General features: G+C 33.0%; 1 protein-coding gene across 17 annotated transcripts in view; it reads right to left on the reverse strand.

The window, feature by feature from the left end:
- RhoGAP19D (Rho GTPase activating protein at 19D) overlaps positions 1-14533 on the reverse strand; it is a 554578-nt gene that overhangs the window by 157497 nt on the left and 382548 nt on the right. For 10 of the 17 annotated variants that reach the window (XM_069821517.1, XM_069821525.1, XM_069821534.1 and 7 more), the window contains 3 exons: positions 11564-11674; positions 5892-6012; positions 1931-2053 (listed from right to left, as the gene is read on the reverse strand). In XM_069821517.1, the coding sequence (XP_069677618.1) occupies positions 1931-2053; positions 5892-6012; positions 11564-11674 (355 nt within the window). The remainder of the gene's footprint in view (positions 1-1930; positions 2054-5891; positions 6013-11563; positions 11675-14533) is intronic. The other 7 variants (XM_069821567.1, XM_069821507.1, XM_069821498.1 and 4 more) reach the window with 3 other exon arrangements.

Below are 14533 nucleotides of genomic sequence, written 5' to 3' on the forward strand. Positions count from 1 at the left end.
AGATCTACCGAAATAAGAAATTCGTATTTGCTACACTGTCTAAAGAAGATGAGCAAACACAAAACATCTACACAAGTATTAACACAAATAATACAGTATGTATAGGCTTAATGAACCACCTGAACGATATGATTTTGATACATTAACAATGTAGACACATTCTATTGATGATATGAAATATAATACTTGGGGTATTATATGAATTCTTAAAATATTTATCTAAACTCTAACCGTAAGTGTATATATACCAGTGTGAAAATAAAATAGAATCATATTTCAGTACAAGGAAATTGATGAATAATGTTATGTAAAAATAAAATTAAGTAATCAAAGAACTCAAAATGGATTTATAGAACTAACAGAGCAGAGTTGATTTATTCTAAAAGAAAATGGCTGAAGACTTGAGAGTCTGAATTCGATTTTCGGTGCGATAATGTTCGACCTTTTTCATAACTTTGAAATGAGCTTCGAGATGCACAAAGTGTTAATAATTAGTAAAGAAATTTTGCCTTCCTCGGAATAAAGAAGTCAGAGTATTACACTGACCATACACTATTTTTTAACGAATTAAGCTTATTTAGAGCATGGGAGCTTCTATGTTTATATATATATATATATATTTTTTTTCCTGTTATATAATTATATGGAACATACGCAACTTTCTTACAATTAAACTCCTATCATCTAATAATAAATAAAATATAATTGAGTGCGCTGACATCTAAATTATATTTTAATCTTAACATTAAAAACAATTAACACTATGCATTGTGAATGGATTATAAGCATAGAAGACTATACATATTACGAATAAAATTGAACAAGATACTACATGAACTTGATGGCGGACATTGTGGTAATGGAAAATTTTATCTACCAGTAACACCAGCGTGAAACTGAATTGGAATTTTTGCCTTGGTGCTTTATAAAATGCATAATAAAAATAACGCAGTTCCAATTTTTCGACAATTGCATTGAAAAATGATGTGTTAATTATAATTCTGTTTCAATCAATCACTTATACGTCCCAAAATGTTTCATTTCCCTCTAATTTGTATTAATGTCTGATATTATATTCAGAAGAAGAAACTGTTTCTCTGTTCCATCATTTTCCTTCTCCTTGCTCTTCATTCAAGTTCACTATGCAAGTAAATACTGTATATACGACACACAAAAAATATATTTTTTTTTAAACCTCTCTACCCTTTAGTATTTATCTTTTTTAATGTTCAGAAATGCCGCTTTAAAATTATAAATCAAATTACAATATTGTAAACTTATAAAACTTTAAAAACTATAAATTAAATTAAATTCCCCTCCTTTTAGAATAGTTTTACTTATTACCGGTATGCTTATAATTATGGATAATTCCTTTAAATTCTATAATCAGGAATTTCTTGTGCAGAATCTAACACTTTGATTGTATTTATATAGATTACTTTCAATTCCTTCCTAAATGCATTATTTGAATTGTGGTCTCCTTTCCTAACGTATGTACCCACTCTTAAGAAATTACTTTTATGTCGCGATCTCTCTCACTTTGGCTACTACAGTGTAAATAACAAAAATTTGTTTTGAATAATTATTAATAAAATAACATAAATCTACTTGGCACAAAATAACCTTATACAAATAACAGTTAGTTCGTGTATATAACTAAAACAAAAAAATTTAACTCTGCATGTCATGGAACAATCACAGGATACACTGAAGAAGAAGAAGAAAATATGTGTTGTAAAACGACAGAAAGTATATGTTTTACTGTCATGACTGTGAGTGAAATCTTAGCAGAAAGACAGGAAGAAGAACGTCCATCCATAATGAATGTGTATGTTAGTGTCGTCATTGTTAATGCACAATTAAGAGAAGACGAGGATGCTGGTTCATCAAGCCTGTATCAACAGCTGGAGGGAGACCAAGACTCTCTCACCGCTGCCGCTGTCTAGCAGGAGCTGCAGTCGGTTGTGGTGATGGTGCTGCGGCTTCTTCAAAGAGCCGTTTCAGTCGCTGAATATCATCAGGAAACAAGGGAGGGCGCCACCTCCTGTGAGCACTGCAAATCCCCATCCACATTCACACCTCTGCTTACATACACACCACTACCAAGACTATAAACTGCCTTAAAGTACGTTGTTCTGAAGGGTAATATTGTTACCAATATGAAAAACTAGTAACATAGAATCTAAATTTATACATATCACTACATTCTTCCAATAGTGTTATAAATAAAAGGATGAGGAAAGGAAACAACCATGGATGAATTCAAATGGACACAAATTGTAAAGTTTCAACACCGAGAGAAATATTGTAAGACCAATGTAAATTATCATTTAACAACTACATATTCTGTAAGGAATGGAAGGGTAGATTACTAATATTTTTAACATCCTTTCAGATTAAATATAAACTAAAAATATTCCTACATAATAAATAAGAGGAATGGGAAGCAACTATAAAACAAGACACTAATGCTATGCTGTTCGATTCTATAGACATCCAATCCTTAAAGCTGAGAAAGGTAGGAGTTTAAAACATATAATGATAAGGGGATGGACAAAGACTTTAACAGTTAGTTTTCTGAACCAAGGTAATGAGATGTGATTATCTCAGAGAAAAAAATATACTTTGAATAGTTACAGTCAAATGTCGGTACCGGTACAGTGGACTCTTTTTCATTTTTCTTTTTACTGGCCAGAGGCCATTTTCCTAAAGTTTTCAATTTTTCTGCTTCCTTTTTCTTCAACTAATACAAACACAACACCCATACACGAGGTGAGACTCGAACCCACAACCCTTCGAACCAAGCGGTAGAGACATTCCATGCTTTAAAAAGTCCTAATTAACCAGTGAATTGTTTTTTTTTTTTTTTTTTCAGAAAATTCATATAAAATAATGATACTGGTACACACGTACGTGTATAATATACTAATGGTTAATGAATATGCAGTGTACTTTAACTTAATTGTCGACACGTTTTACCTATACACACACAAAACTTAGGTTACCAATAGAAGAAAACATTTAAACTTCTTTTCCTATAGTTAAACGTGGGATGCTCTATGCTTCAACATTGTGAATGCAGAAGAATCAGAAACATGCTAACTTTTGTAAGTATAATAATGAAAATTTCCATAAATTTGTTCTCTTTCAAGTTATTGACTGATTTTTTTAAGTTGGTTATTTAACGACGCTGTATCAACCACAAGGTTATTTAGCGTCGATGAGATTGATGATAGTGAGATGGTATTTGGTGAGATGAGGCCGAGGATTCGCCATAGATTACCTGGCATTCACCTTACGGTTGGGGAAAAGCTCGGAAAAAACCCAACCAGGTAATCAGCCCAAGCGAGGATCGAACCAGCGCCCGAGCGCAACTTCAGACCGGTAGGCAGGCGCCTTAACCGAATGAGCCACGCCAGTGGCTTATCGACTGATGGGTAAGGGTAACATACACCTATAAACAATAGCATTGAACATTCTGCCCATTACTCTTACAAGGGATCAGTTACTAAAAAGCTGTATGATATCTGTTAACAGTAGTACAATCTTTTTCTGTTCCACTACATGTCGATCATTTTGAAATTTAAGAACAGAATTTGAATGTTTGGAATTTACAGTAACAACTGAGATTTCCACGAAACTCTTTGGACTTTCTCTAGAATTTTGCAGATAGGACAAGATTTTCGTTTAAACAAAGAAGTCCTGACTTTGAATTATAAAAAAAATTAGGCCTAACTTTCCAAAATCCGAATTAAATGTGAATTTTTAACATTATTCGTTGAAATAGCAATTTCAAGGAGAATAAACATTCATTCGATTTACAGTAGCCTACCCAATAATTTATAATTAGCCAATGTCGAATTAACCAATTCATTCTGTATAAAGAAATTCTGTGAACAGTGAAATTACTTTCGCTATATTTTGTTAAAGTGAACAAATATAAAACAACAATAAAACATTCAAATAATACAATACAATATCGAATAATGAAATACAGTAGACTCCCACAAATCGAGATAATTAATGCAAGAACTTCCGTGAAATATTGAAAATCGCGAATTATCCGCAAAATGTATTGTTATTTGAAGTCAGTGACAGTTACTTTGACAGGTTTAATTACTAACATTCACTTCAAAAACAAGCGCAAAATGTGAAACAGTACAAAACATTTCGAAATATTATAATATTATATAGTATTGCAGTGGGATAGAATCTTAAAGCAAGGAACACAAGTTTTACAAATTATCATAAGACACTTTAACATAAAAACTGTCATCTTTTTTATTTCTTAGAGGATTATTCATTTTCTTCTCATTTTAGATCGCAAATTTCTTAAGAGGGAGGGAAAGAACGTAAATTGATTACAGACGGAAATGACGTTACTTCGTCAAAAAGAAAAAAAATCGTGAATTATCTGCAAGCGAATTATCGGGATCCAACTGTATATAAATGCAGCTATGGAATATTTGGTAATTCGGTAGAAAACTGTTTACATTTTCTCTTCACTATTGCAGTGATTGATATACTTTACTTTAATATACTCCATGCACACTGAACTTTCGGTCAAACAGAATCCCCTGAGACAGCGAGTAGGTCTACAGCAGCCTACTTTCTGAAGAACAAAGCTAGTGCAAGTTTGTCTCACAAGATACAAAATGTTCAGTGCATACAAAAGTCTAAAACTGTTTTCAAACAGCACATTCGAACTTCTTCAGCATATGACTAAAACAGAGAAGTTCACTGGATGTAGGCCTACATATCTGTGCTGGATTGGTATGATCCCATTTATGACAAGAAAAATGCTTTTAGAAACTGGCCTGGGCGAGGAAATACTGTTAGAAGGGCAACCTAGTCAGTGAATTAGACAACAATATGTCTTTTCGGAGTTATGTAAATGAAAATGTACAAAATAAATTTGTTCAAACCGTCACAATTTGATGAATAGGCATTTTTTAATTTTCATTCTAACAAAATTTTCTCAATACTGGTGTTTGTACAGTACAAATGAAATTATTTAACACTGTGCCTTATGGAAACATAAATGGAGATGACGAATTTTTTTCATTTAATTGAAAAATTCGTTACCGGTACTGCAGTTTTCGTTATATCGACATTTGACTGTATAGATTTTATAAGTCAGCGATCTCGTGAATTAATATTTATTTTCAACGAAGGTGTAAATCATAGCCAATATCGAGAGGAAAGTGGATGGTGATGAGTGAATGCTTTATGTCCAATGGTAGACTGTGTATCTCGGGCATAGAAGGACTGTTAATAGGGGAAAGTAGTAAGAGATTTGTACTCATTTCATACATATCTTGAATGGTCAGAAATCTGTGTCTCGAACACTAGTATTTCTTCTATTTATATGATATTTCAATGACATTCAGAGATATATTTTTTTTTTTAACCTCAAATTATTTTAAACTGGAATGTGGGCAGGACTTGAAAATATAAAAGAATAATATACCATACATTCTTACTGGAAAGAAAATTAACTGTATATCACAAATAGAATTATAAAGTGCAAGAAATGAACTACTATATAATCTAAAGCTTGCTACAGAAAAAAAAAAATGACTGGAACTTCAACAGAGCAAGGAAAGTGCAGTAAGAAACAAAATCACCGAAATATAGCAAATTTTCTGTACAACATACTAAAGACCTGACCACTAACAGCAGCAAAATATTTCAATGAGATATTCAAAAAGCAGTATTGCTAAAAAAATAATGTCTCCAAGAACTGCAAACCAGAGCTGGTACAGCCAGGTAATGCCAGTGGTCTGGTTCAGTTCGAAACCCATGATGGTTAGCTATTTACAATATATAGAACACTTTTCAAAACAATTTCACCTTATTAATTTTTGTCATATAAAAGCCAGTTCTCTTACCTTCGATGTTGCACGTGTGGCGATTCTGTATCACTGAGGTCCAAGTCGCTATCCACATGCATGCGATCGCCCCATGTGGCTTTCAAGTATGATACCCTCCGCACCAGTCGATCTTCTTCCGCTGTAGCACAAGAAAAACTCCATGTTCTTCTTGCTTTACACACTCATTTAATACAATAATTAATTTAATCACAGTGGATAGCATTATTTCTATTATCACTGTACAATGAATTATGATACTCTCTTATAACTGAGGAATAACATACATTCTCTTCTTTATATTGTGAATTACTTGTATTTTTGTAAGGACAATAAAATATTACTTTCATTTTTATTTTATGCAACTATTGAATAAATGATGTGACTGTAGCTTACGATATCTATACACTCACCGCTTATAAAACGCAAATAAATTTAGAAATTTCTTGTGCATTCAAAAACGTAATTTCCTAGTAATATTATAATTTCTATAAATTACAAAGGTTGCCAATTTATGACTGAAAGAATGTGAAATACATATGCAAGAAAATTTAAAAATGAATCTGTATCAGTATTATCCACAGAATGTGTCCAGTTATTAAACAACAAACATTTTATACTATCAATTCAGATGTTTAAAAATTGTAAATGTATTATCTGAAGCTGAATACATAATTTACACATACTGATAAACCCTAACACTGATAAATTAAGTGAATTGATTAATTTTACATTGCAAAAAGATTACACTAATGGTCTAAAATCGGACCATTCATAAGAAATTGTAAAAGTGATCCTAATTAGATAAACTATTTATTAGGTCTGAGGAGAAAACTAGTATCATCAGTATGCATAATGACAAATACAGTGGAGCTTCGGTTATCATTGTCTTTATCAATCGTTATTTCAATTAACTGTTGTTTGCTATTTAAAATACCAAATTTACTACCAAAGTCAACTGATTGTCATTTTTTCGTATCATAATGATACATTTCTATTACCAGTACTGTAAGTAGAATGACTATATCTATTGATATAAGTAATGGTTTTCAATATTTTATTACGCATTAGTTTTATTACTTGTTACTTACTTACTTACAAAATTGGCTCTTGGAGAACTCGGTGGTTCATTGTTACCCTTACATATGCCCGCCATCAGTCCCTATCCTGAGCAAAATTAATCCAGTCCCTACCATTATATCCCACCTCCCTCAGATCCATTTTAATATTATCCTCCCATCTACGTCTCGGCCTCCCCAAAGGTCTTTTTCTCTCAGATCTTCTAACGAACACTCTATTTGCATTTCTGGATTCACCCATACCTGCTTCATGCCCTACCCATCTCAAACATCTGGATTTAATGTTCCTAATTAAGTTAGATAAAGATGTAGTCACTATAATATAAATCCTTTCTTCAGTACAAGATTTTTATTTCTATATGTTATCACATCATTATGTAGGCCCACTACCCTTGTGACGTAGACATCTAAAAGAGTAGGCTACCGGTACCTGTTATTAATTTCAGTATAAAAGTCGGTAAATATGGCGTTCTACCAAACCCAGGAATGAACATTTATTAAGCTTTTCGGTTAAAGTCCTATAAAAAAAATATAATGTATTCAATAATTCTAATTGAATCAAATCTATGTGAGAGTGTTAGGAATTATATTTTTGTAATATATTATTTCACATCAAAATTATACCGGTAACCTTAAAGCAAAATGTTTAAGGATGGAATTTAATGACGACAATCTCATTTGATGATATGTGTGTCAGAGGAAGAACAAATTATTGTTTGTATACTTCTTGTCTGATTAGTGAAAAATGTTGCTAGTCAGCAATACATGTAATTGAGGGAGAAAGAAACTGGCCACCCTACCCCACTATCTCCTGGTTTAGTTGCTTCATAGGTGATACCTTACTGGCGTCACTTATGATGTTCCAACCTGTTTTCGGACAGGACAATTAACTGAACAACGACAATTGAAGCTCCACTGGATATGTTTAAATTTATATACGATGGGTACCTGAAATATTTTTTAGCACATCAAGATTAAGAAATAATGAATGCTTAAAACATTACATGCGTAAAATGTATACATAAAAATTACAGTAGCACAGAGTATGTTAATAATGTATACCGGTATACTATATTAATTAAATATTGATACTGAAAAATTAATGTTAGTATTATGTTTAGGATAAAGAACTAAGTTTTTTCTAATGGTTGTAATGAGCAATAATTACGTTAGTGATAACATGCCTTTGAATATGCTTAGTTGGGATTCGAAACCACAACCAATATATTTATGCTTCTAGAAATAATTTTTCTACTTAAAGATTTATCCTGCAGCAATCTAAAAATGTAAGGCTAGATTCTATAAATAGAAGCAATAATACAACACACGCAAAGCAGAGTTAATAACATACTATATTGTAAGCAATGAGAGGGAAACGTTTTAAATGTTACCGAAAGAAAATAATTTGAGAAATTTATTATTCAACCTATAAATAGACTTACAGTAAGTTAAAAATTATTTCACACACAAAGAGTTAAGGTTAATTTACTGCATTTCAACACAGCAACCTAAAAGAGTGCATTTAAATGTATGGGATTTATCCGAAGTTAATACACAACAGTTTCACATTCAAAACAGATAAAAGATTATAACTATTCAAATGATCAGTGCTGTAGTCTACTTCAAGCTTTAGAATCCTAAATGGTGTATAACATTCAAAGAATGTCTCTCTATTACACTGTTGCCTTAAGCCTTTTTGTATCAAATTAATTCTAAATTCTATCTCATAAATGTCATGAGTCATGATTTATTGTAATACCACAATATCATAAGTTTTGCGACTACAATTATTGTACATAATTATTAAGTACGATTTAAAATTTTCACGGTTTAGGTGCGGTTCTACATTTTTGGGTTTCTGCATTGTGTCACAGGTGTAAAAACATTCAATTCAGAGTTAAGTATCAGCTTCATCATGAAGGAAGGCAAAGCAAAGTAAGGGGAATCTACACCTGAGATCAATTACCAAGAATTATTTTTCGGGACTGATTTAGTTCTTGGTAACAAATCCAAAACTCTTTCCTTTCTTTCCCTGATGAAGGTGACACTGGAAGTGTCTACAGAGTCCCCCTATTTATTTATAAGTAGCCCTGAACTGCGTGGGAAACATTGTGAATGCTACTACATGGAATTATGCAAGGAAAGAGTGAGATTAATATGTAACTATACAAAACACAGTGCTTAAAATAAACTACAACGCACATTTCGACGGCCCAGTTCAAAACAGAAACAACTCAAAAAATGGCTTTTTCGAGTTACTATTAGGCATTAGTCATAATAGAATTTCTCGTATATATGGAGAATTAAGCCAAAATCCACAGTATTGCCATTTTAAAAGGGTATTATTCTCTTTATAAATATTTTTCTCTTGTTTTTAACAGCCATTCAATAGAACAATTTGACTTAGTTCCGTTTAGAACTGAAACTTGCTCATCTTAATTCCATGTAGAAATATTTTCAGTTGTTTCTTTGTAGAATTTGTTGCATAAAATTATTAAATACAAAATAAGAAAAAAACTTTAAATGCTAGGTATTATGTCAAAAGTATGTTTTCTTAATTGTTGCTGTTTTGAACAGGGTCATCAATTTGTGAACATTTTAGCTATTATTATAAGTAGCCCTAATATTCTGTCTGCTGTTTGTTTCAGTTGTCGGGAGGAGAGGTATTGTTTCCTGGTTTACAGACAATCACGAGTGTACTGGTATGCCATTATGAACTTGACTCCTGTGAGACATGTTGGAAATCGTCAGTCTCTGTAGTTATGCTATATCACAGTATGGTTTGTTACAATTTATTTACGACTGTTATGTGAAGCATAAATGCTTAAAAAAAAGTGTAAAAAGAAGTTTGAAAGTAAGGAAAGTTTACTGAATGCAATAAGAGTCATGTTCTTTTTTTATTTCTTTTACTTGATTATTTAACGACGCTGTATCAACTGCGAGATTATTTAGCATTGATGAGATTCGTAATAGCGAAAAGGTATTTGGCGAGATGAGGCCAAGGATTCGGCATAGATTATCTGGCATTTGCCTTATGGTTGGGGAAAACCTCGGAAAAACCCCAAGTAATCACCCAAGCAGAAATCGAACCTGCGCCCGAGCAAAACTCCGGATTGGCAGGCAAGCGCTAAGCGCCTTATCCAACCGAGCTATACTAGTGGCTAGGTGATGATATGATTAGTAAAGGATTGTGGCCCGAGAGAACACATGATTGAAATCTGTGCAATTTTTATCTGTGGGGAGCACTGAAGCTAAGAGTGTATAAAATAATTAGCATAACGTACAATAGAAGAATTAAAAGACAATATTTGGGCTATGATAGCTAGGATACACCAGCTGAACTTCAAAGAGTGTTCCAGAACTTTTTTTTTTGTTAGGAGGGGGGAGGGGGGGAGGAACAGAACATTCCTCGCACTACGACCTGAGGTCTATTGCACACCCCCTGTCTGGGATGAGTTGTGTGCCCACTGATCCTCTACGTGCACCGACCTAACTTGACCCCCTTAACGACCGGTCCCTACAGAGTCCATGTACCACTCCTGCTTCGGCAACCCCCCCAAGGCTCCCTTAACGGTCCGAGGCGGAAGTCCTCCCCCGAGAAGGTCTCTCCCGGGTTCTGTTGCAGAAGCTATCCATCATCACATGAATACAATCCACGGAGGCCAGTCGAGAGATCCAGCAGCTTCGAAGGGCCGCCTATAGAGCTATCTGAAAACCAGAAGTAGTAATGGGATGATGAATGAAAGATGATAGGGGAGGAAAGGAAGTGGTGAAGATGAGTGGGGTTCCAATCGCCTGGTAAAGTTACCTGATATTCATCATAGGAGTGAGGGAAAAACTCCGAAAAAACCTCACCCAGGCAACTCGTCCCAACCGGGAATCAAACCTGGGCCTGCTGGGTTCAGAGTCAGACTCGCTAACCCCTCAGCCATAATGATGGACGTCCCAGAACTCACTCAAGAGGTACCAATTGTGTCTGTACTGTAATGGAAGTCATTTTCACACTTGTGAATTTATTAAATGAATTTTCTGTTGTTCATACACTGTCACCCAAATATTGTTTCTGCTCATGGAACCTGCTTGCTTGCTTGCGTTTCATCAAGTGTTCTGTTGACATACAACTAGTGCGGGTGACATACAAATAGGGGACTCTGTATACACTGGTATATAACATAATGCAGAACCTAAAAAATTCCGCATCTAACCTAAATTTCTTAGCAACAATGACTTTTAGCTGTAAAACATACATGGTCAAAATATAGATTTCTTATAAAGTTCAAGTAATTTAATCAAAGAGTTCACCTTTACTATTAATCTAATTAGTGGAACTTCACGAAACTCACAGTGAAAACTGCGTTAACTTAAAAATGCCATAATGATTATAATTATGGCTGACGAACTCGAATAAAGAAATAATAAGTATATTCAAATTCTAATTAATTATTTATTTGAAAACCACAGTAAAACATTGAGACTCATTCTCGTGACTGAATAACGCAGACCTCTAATGAAAAATAGAAGTAATGATTATTTGAAGTGATATTTGGCACAAACAATGTTAAACATGTAACAAAACAAACACGAGAATCACATCAGCAAATAAACTATACTTACAAACAGTTGGGTTTTTCTGTCGGCGGACAACACCTGATGTATCGGGAGATGCTGTAGTGACAACATTGCTACTGTCACTTGAAAGTGTACTAGGAATTGTACTAACAGGAACTGAAACAAATGAGGTGACAAACACAACATGCCACATAAATGCAGGAAGACCACAGGACAAACAAACGCAACCTCAAAGCTACATACTACTGCTATAATTCAAACATTTTTACATCTGGATGTATTCTTTCACAAGATTATTATTTACTAAAATCCTATGACACAGTTTTCTTTCGTAAGTGTAATATTTGCTAACATACAGGTGCAATTTTTAAGTTTGTAAGACATATTGTGCAAACTGGTATTTTTTTAACGTATTTAAATGTTCTGTATTTATGATCAATTTTATATTGTGGAGAACTTGCTCCACCTATGAAATGAGAATCACAACTAAAATATAAAGCTGAAGACCTGATACTGTTATAAAATTTTTAGTCAGATAATCCTCACTATCAACATTAATTTATAAATGTAGGTACTGAAATTGTAATTCTTAATATTATGTATTATTACATTGTTTAGTCTTGCACTTTTCCATATATCTTCATTTTTCTAATGTTTAACAGTGTTTTTTTTTTTTTGTTATTTAACAACGCTGTATCAACTACAAGGTTATTTAGCGTCGATGAGATTGGTGATAGCGAGATGGTATTTGGCGAGATGAGGCCGAGGATTCGCCATAGATTACCTGGCATTCACCTTACAGTTGGGAAAAACCTCGAAAAAAACCCAACCAGGTAATCAGCCCAAGCGGGGATCGAACCCACGCCCAAGCGCAACTTCAGACCGGTAGGCAAGTGCTTTAACCGACTGAGCCATGCAGGTGGCTTTTTTAACAGTGTTATGGAAACTAGGAATGTGCATTTTGACAAATATTATGGAAATTAACAATGTAAGTTTTAACAACATATTTTTATATGTAATTCTCTCATTGGAAGTCAAATATACTAAATTGTATTAGACAAATGCTTTCGACCCTGGTAACCTGGGTTCGAAATCCAGTGAGTCCAAGTGGAATTTGGGTGTCAAAGACAGTGCTTGGTGGTTGGTTTTCACAGGGTACTGCAGCTTACTCCTATCAGCATTCGACCATTGTTCCAATTAAGTAACCAACATCACCATCATCATGATGACATGACATGACATGATCACATTGTGATGTTATGTATTTCAGCAACATTGAAGCGGTGCCAAAAAGAACTACAGCTTTGACACATCACTCCTAAATGGGGAAGCTTGGGTGAAAAACTCAAGGCCAAGTACCCGCCATAGAAATAAATATAATTAGGCCTATACAGTAGATCTTTATTATATAAATTAATTCCCCTAGCATGAGAGAACATGATATTTAAGAATATTATTAATTTACTGTTTTCACAAATATGTGTAGGCCTAATTGATTTAGAATCTTTCAGATTTTACCAGTAATAAATTAGAAGTACTAAATCCAATTTTCCATTACTAGATCAAATCTCTTGTTGTGTGTAGCCTATATATATTAAATATGAGACAGAACATTTTTTTTTTTCTTGTATTATGATCGAATCTATACCACTATAAAACAAGACTTCTTTTAACTTACTACTGACTATATGACCTCTTGAACAGAAATTATAGCTAGATTACTTGTACCAGTACTTAACATCAGACAAAATAATTAATAAAAAAAATGTAATGATAACTTGTGTCACATTTATTTTCTAGTAAATTGTTTTAATTCTGGCAACCTATAACTATTGACAGTAAAAAAATAAGTAACTAAAAACTATCAACAAACATTGCCATTAATTTGAATCGAAATATTACTACTTTTCGATCCTAAGATTCTATATGGAACTTTTAACCCGAGACAGGTCGCTATATACAGTGTTGTTCGGATGGTCGCATACCCAGCATTTTGCTGAGACATTGTATTCTTCCTGTTACAACTTTTAAGAAGGGTAAAATGCCCAGTTGTTTTCGTAAGACTTAGAGGCTTTCCTTTGATATTTCACAATATATAGTTTCTCTGAAAAAAATGTCCATACCTACTTTAATACTTCCTGGCCCTATCATGTTCAACTGGCTTCTGTACTGCAAAGTAGTCTACATGTTTTTATTTTATTTTATTTTAGAAAAGGGAACGTTGTCTGGGAAATACCTACATTCAAAAAAAGGTTTAAGAACTTTTATAGGGAAATAATAAATTCGAATAGTATTAGAAATTCACTGATTATACAAATACATGACAATAATTATTCCATCATAACTGAGCTACTGTTCTGAGAAATATTTTCTCTACAGAGTACCGGTACTGTGTATTGTTCAAAAAAAATTATTCAAATTATTCTAGCACGGAATAGCCAACACATACAAAGTCAGCTAGAGAGAGAGACAAACTTGCAACCCCTTCCACTTTGATGTGATTTTCATTTGATTTTGATACTTAGCAAAATTCTCATATAGCGACCAGTACCGGATTAAATAAAGAATACATACGGTATTTTTTTAAGCAGTAGTATTGTATGTATGACATAACATTTTCACAGACAAAACTTATAATGAACGAAGACAATACAAGCAGTGAGATGTACCATTTAACCTGCATTTAACCTCCTAAGCTAGTAGAGTCCCATCTCTATATGATACTTACTAGTTATTATTATTATTCAACTCCTACTACGCAATTTAACTTAAAATGCCTTAAAATTCCCTACTCCAACTTATAGATCTATTTTCAAATTCATAATTTATATATAAATGCAAATTATTGGCCTATTAATATTTTCCTGGTCTTCCTTTGTATAAGGATAATCGCATTCTTAACATAATAATAATAATAATAATAATAATAATAATAATAATAATAATAATAATAATAATAATAATAATAATAATAATAATAATAATAGGCTAATAATAATAATAATAATAATAATA

This window comes from Periplaneta americana, chromosome 1, assembly GCF_040183065.1.
Source record: "Periplaneta americana isolate PAMFEO1 chromosome 1, P.americana_PAMFEO1_priV1, whole genome shotgun sequence".
Classification (NCBI taxonomy): Eukaryota; Metazoa; Arthropoda; class Insecta; order Blattodea; family Blattidae; genus Periplaneta; species Periplaneta americana.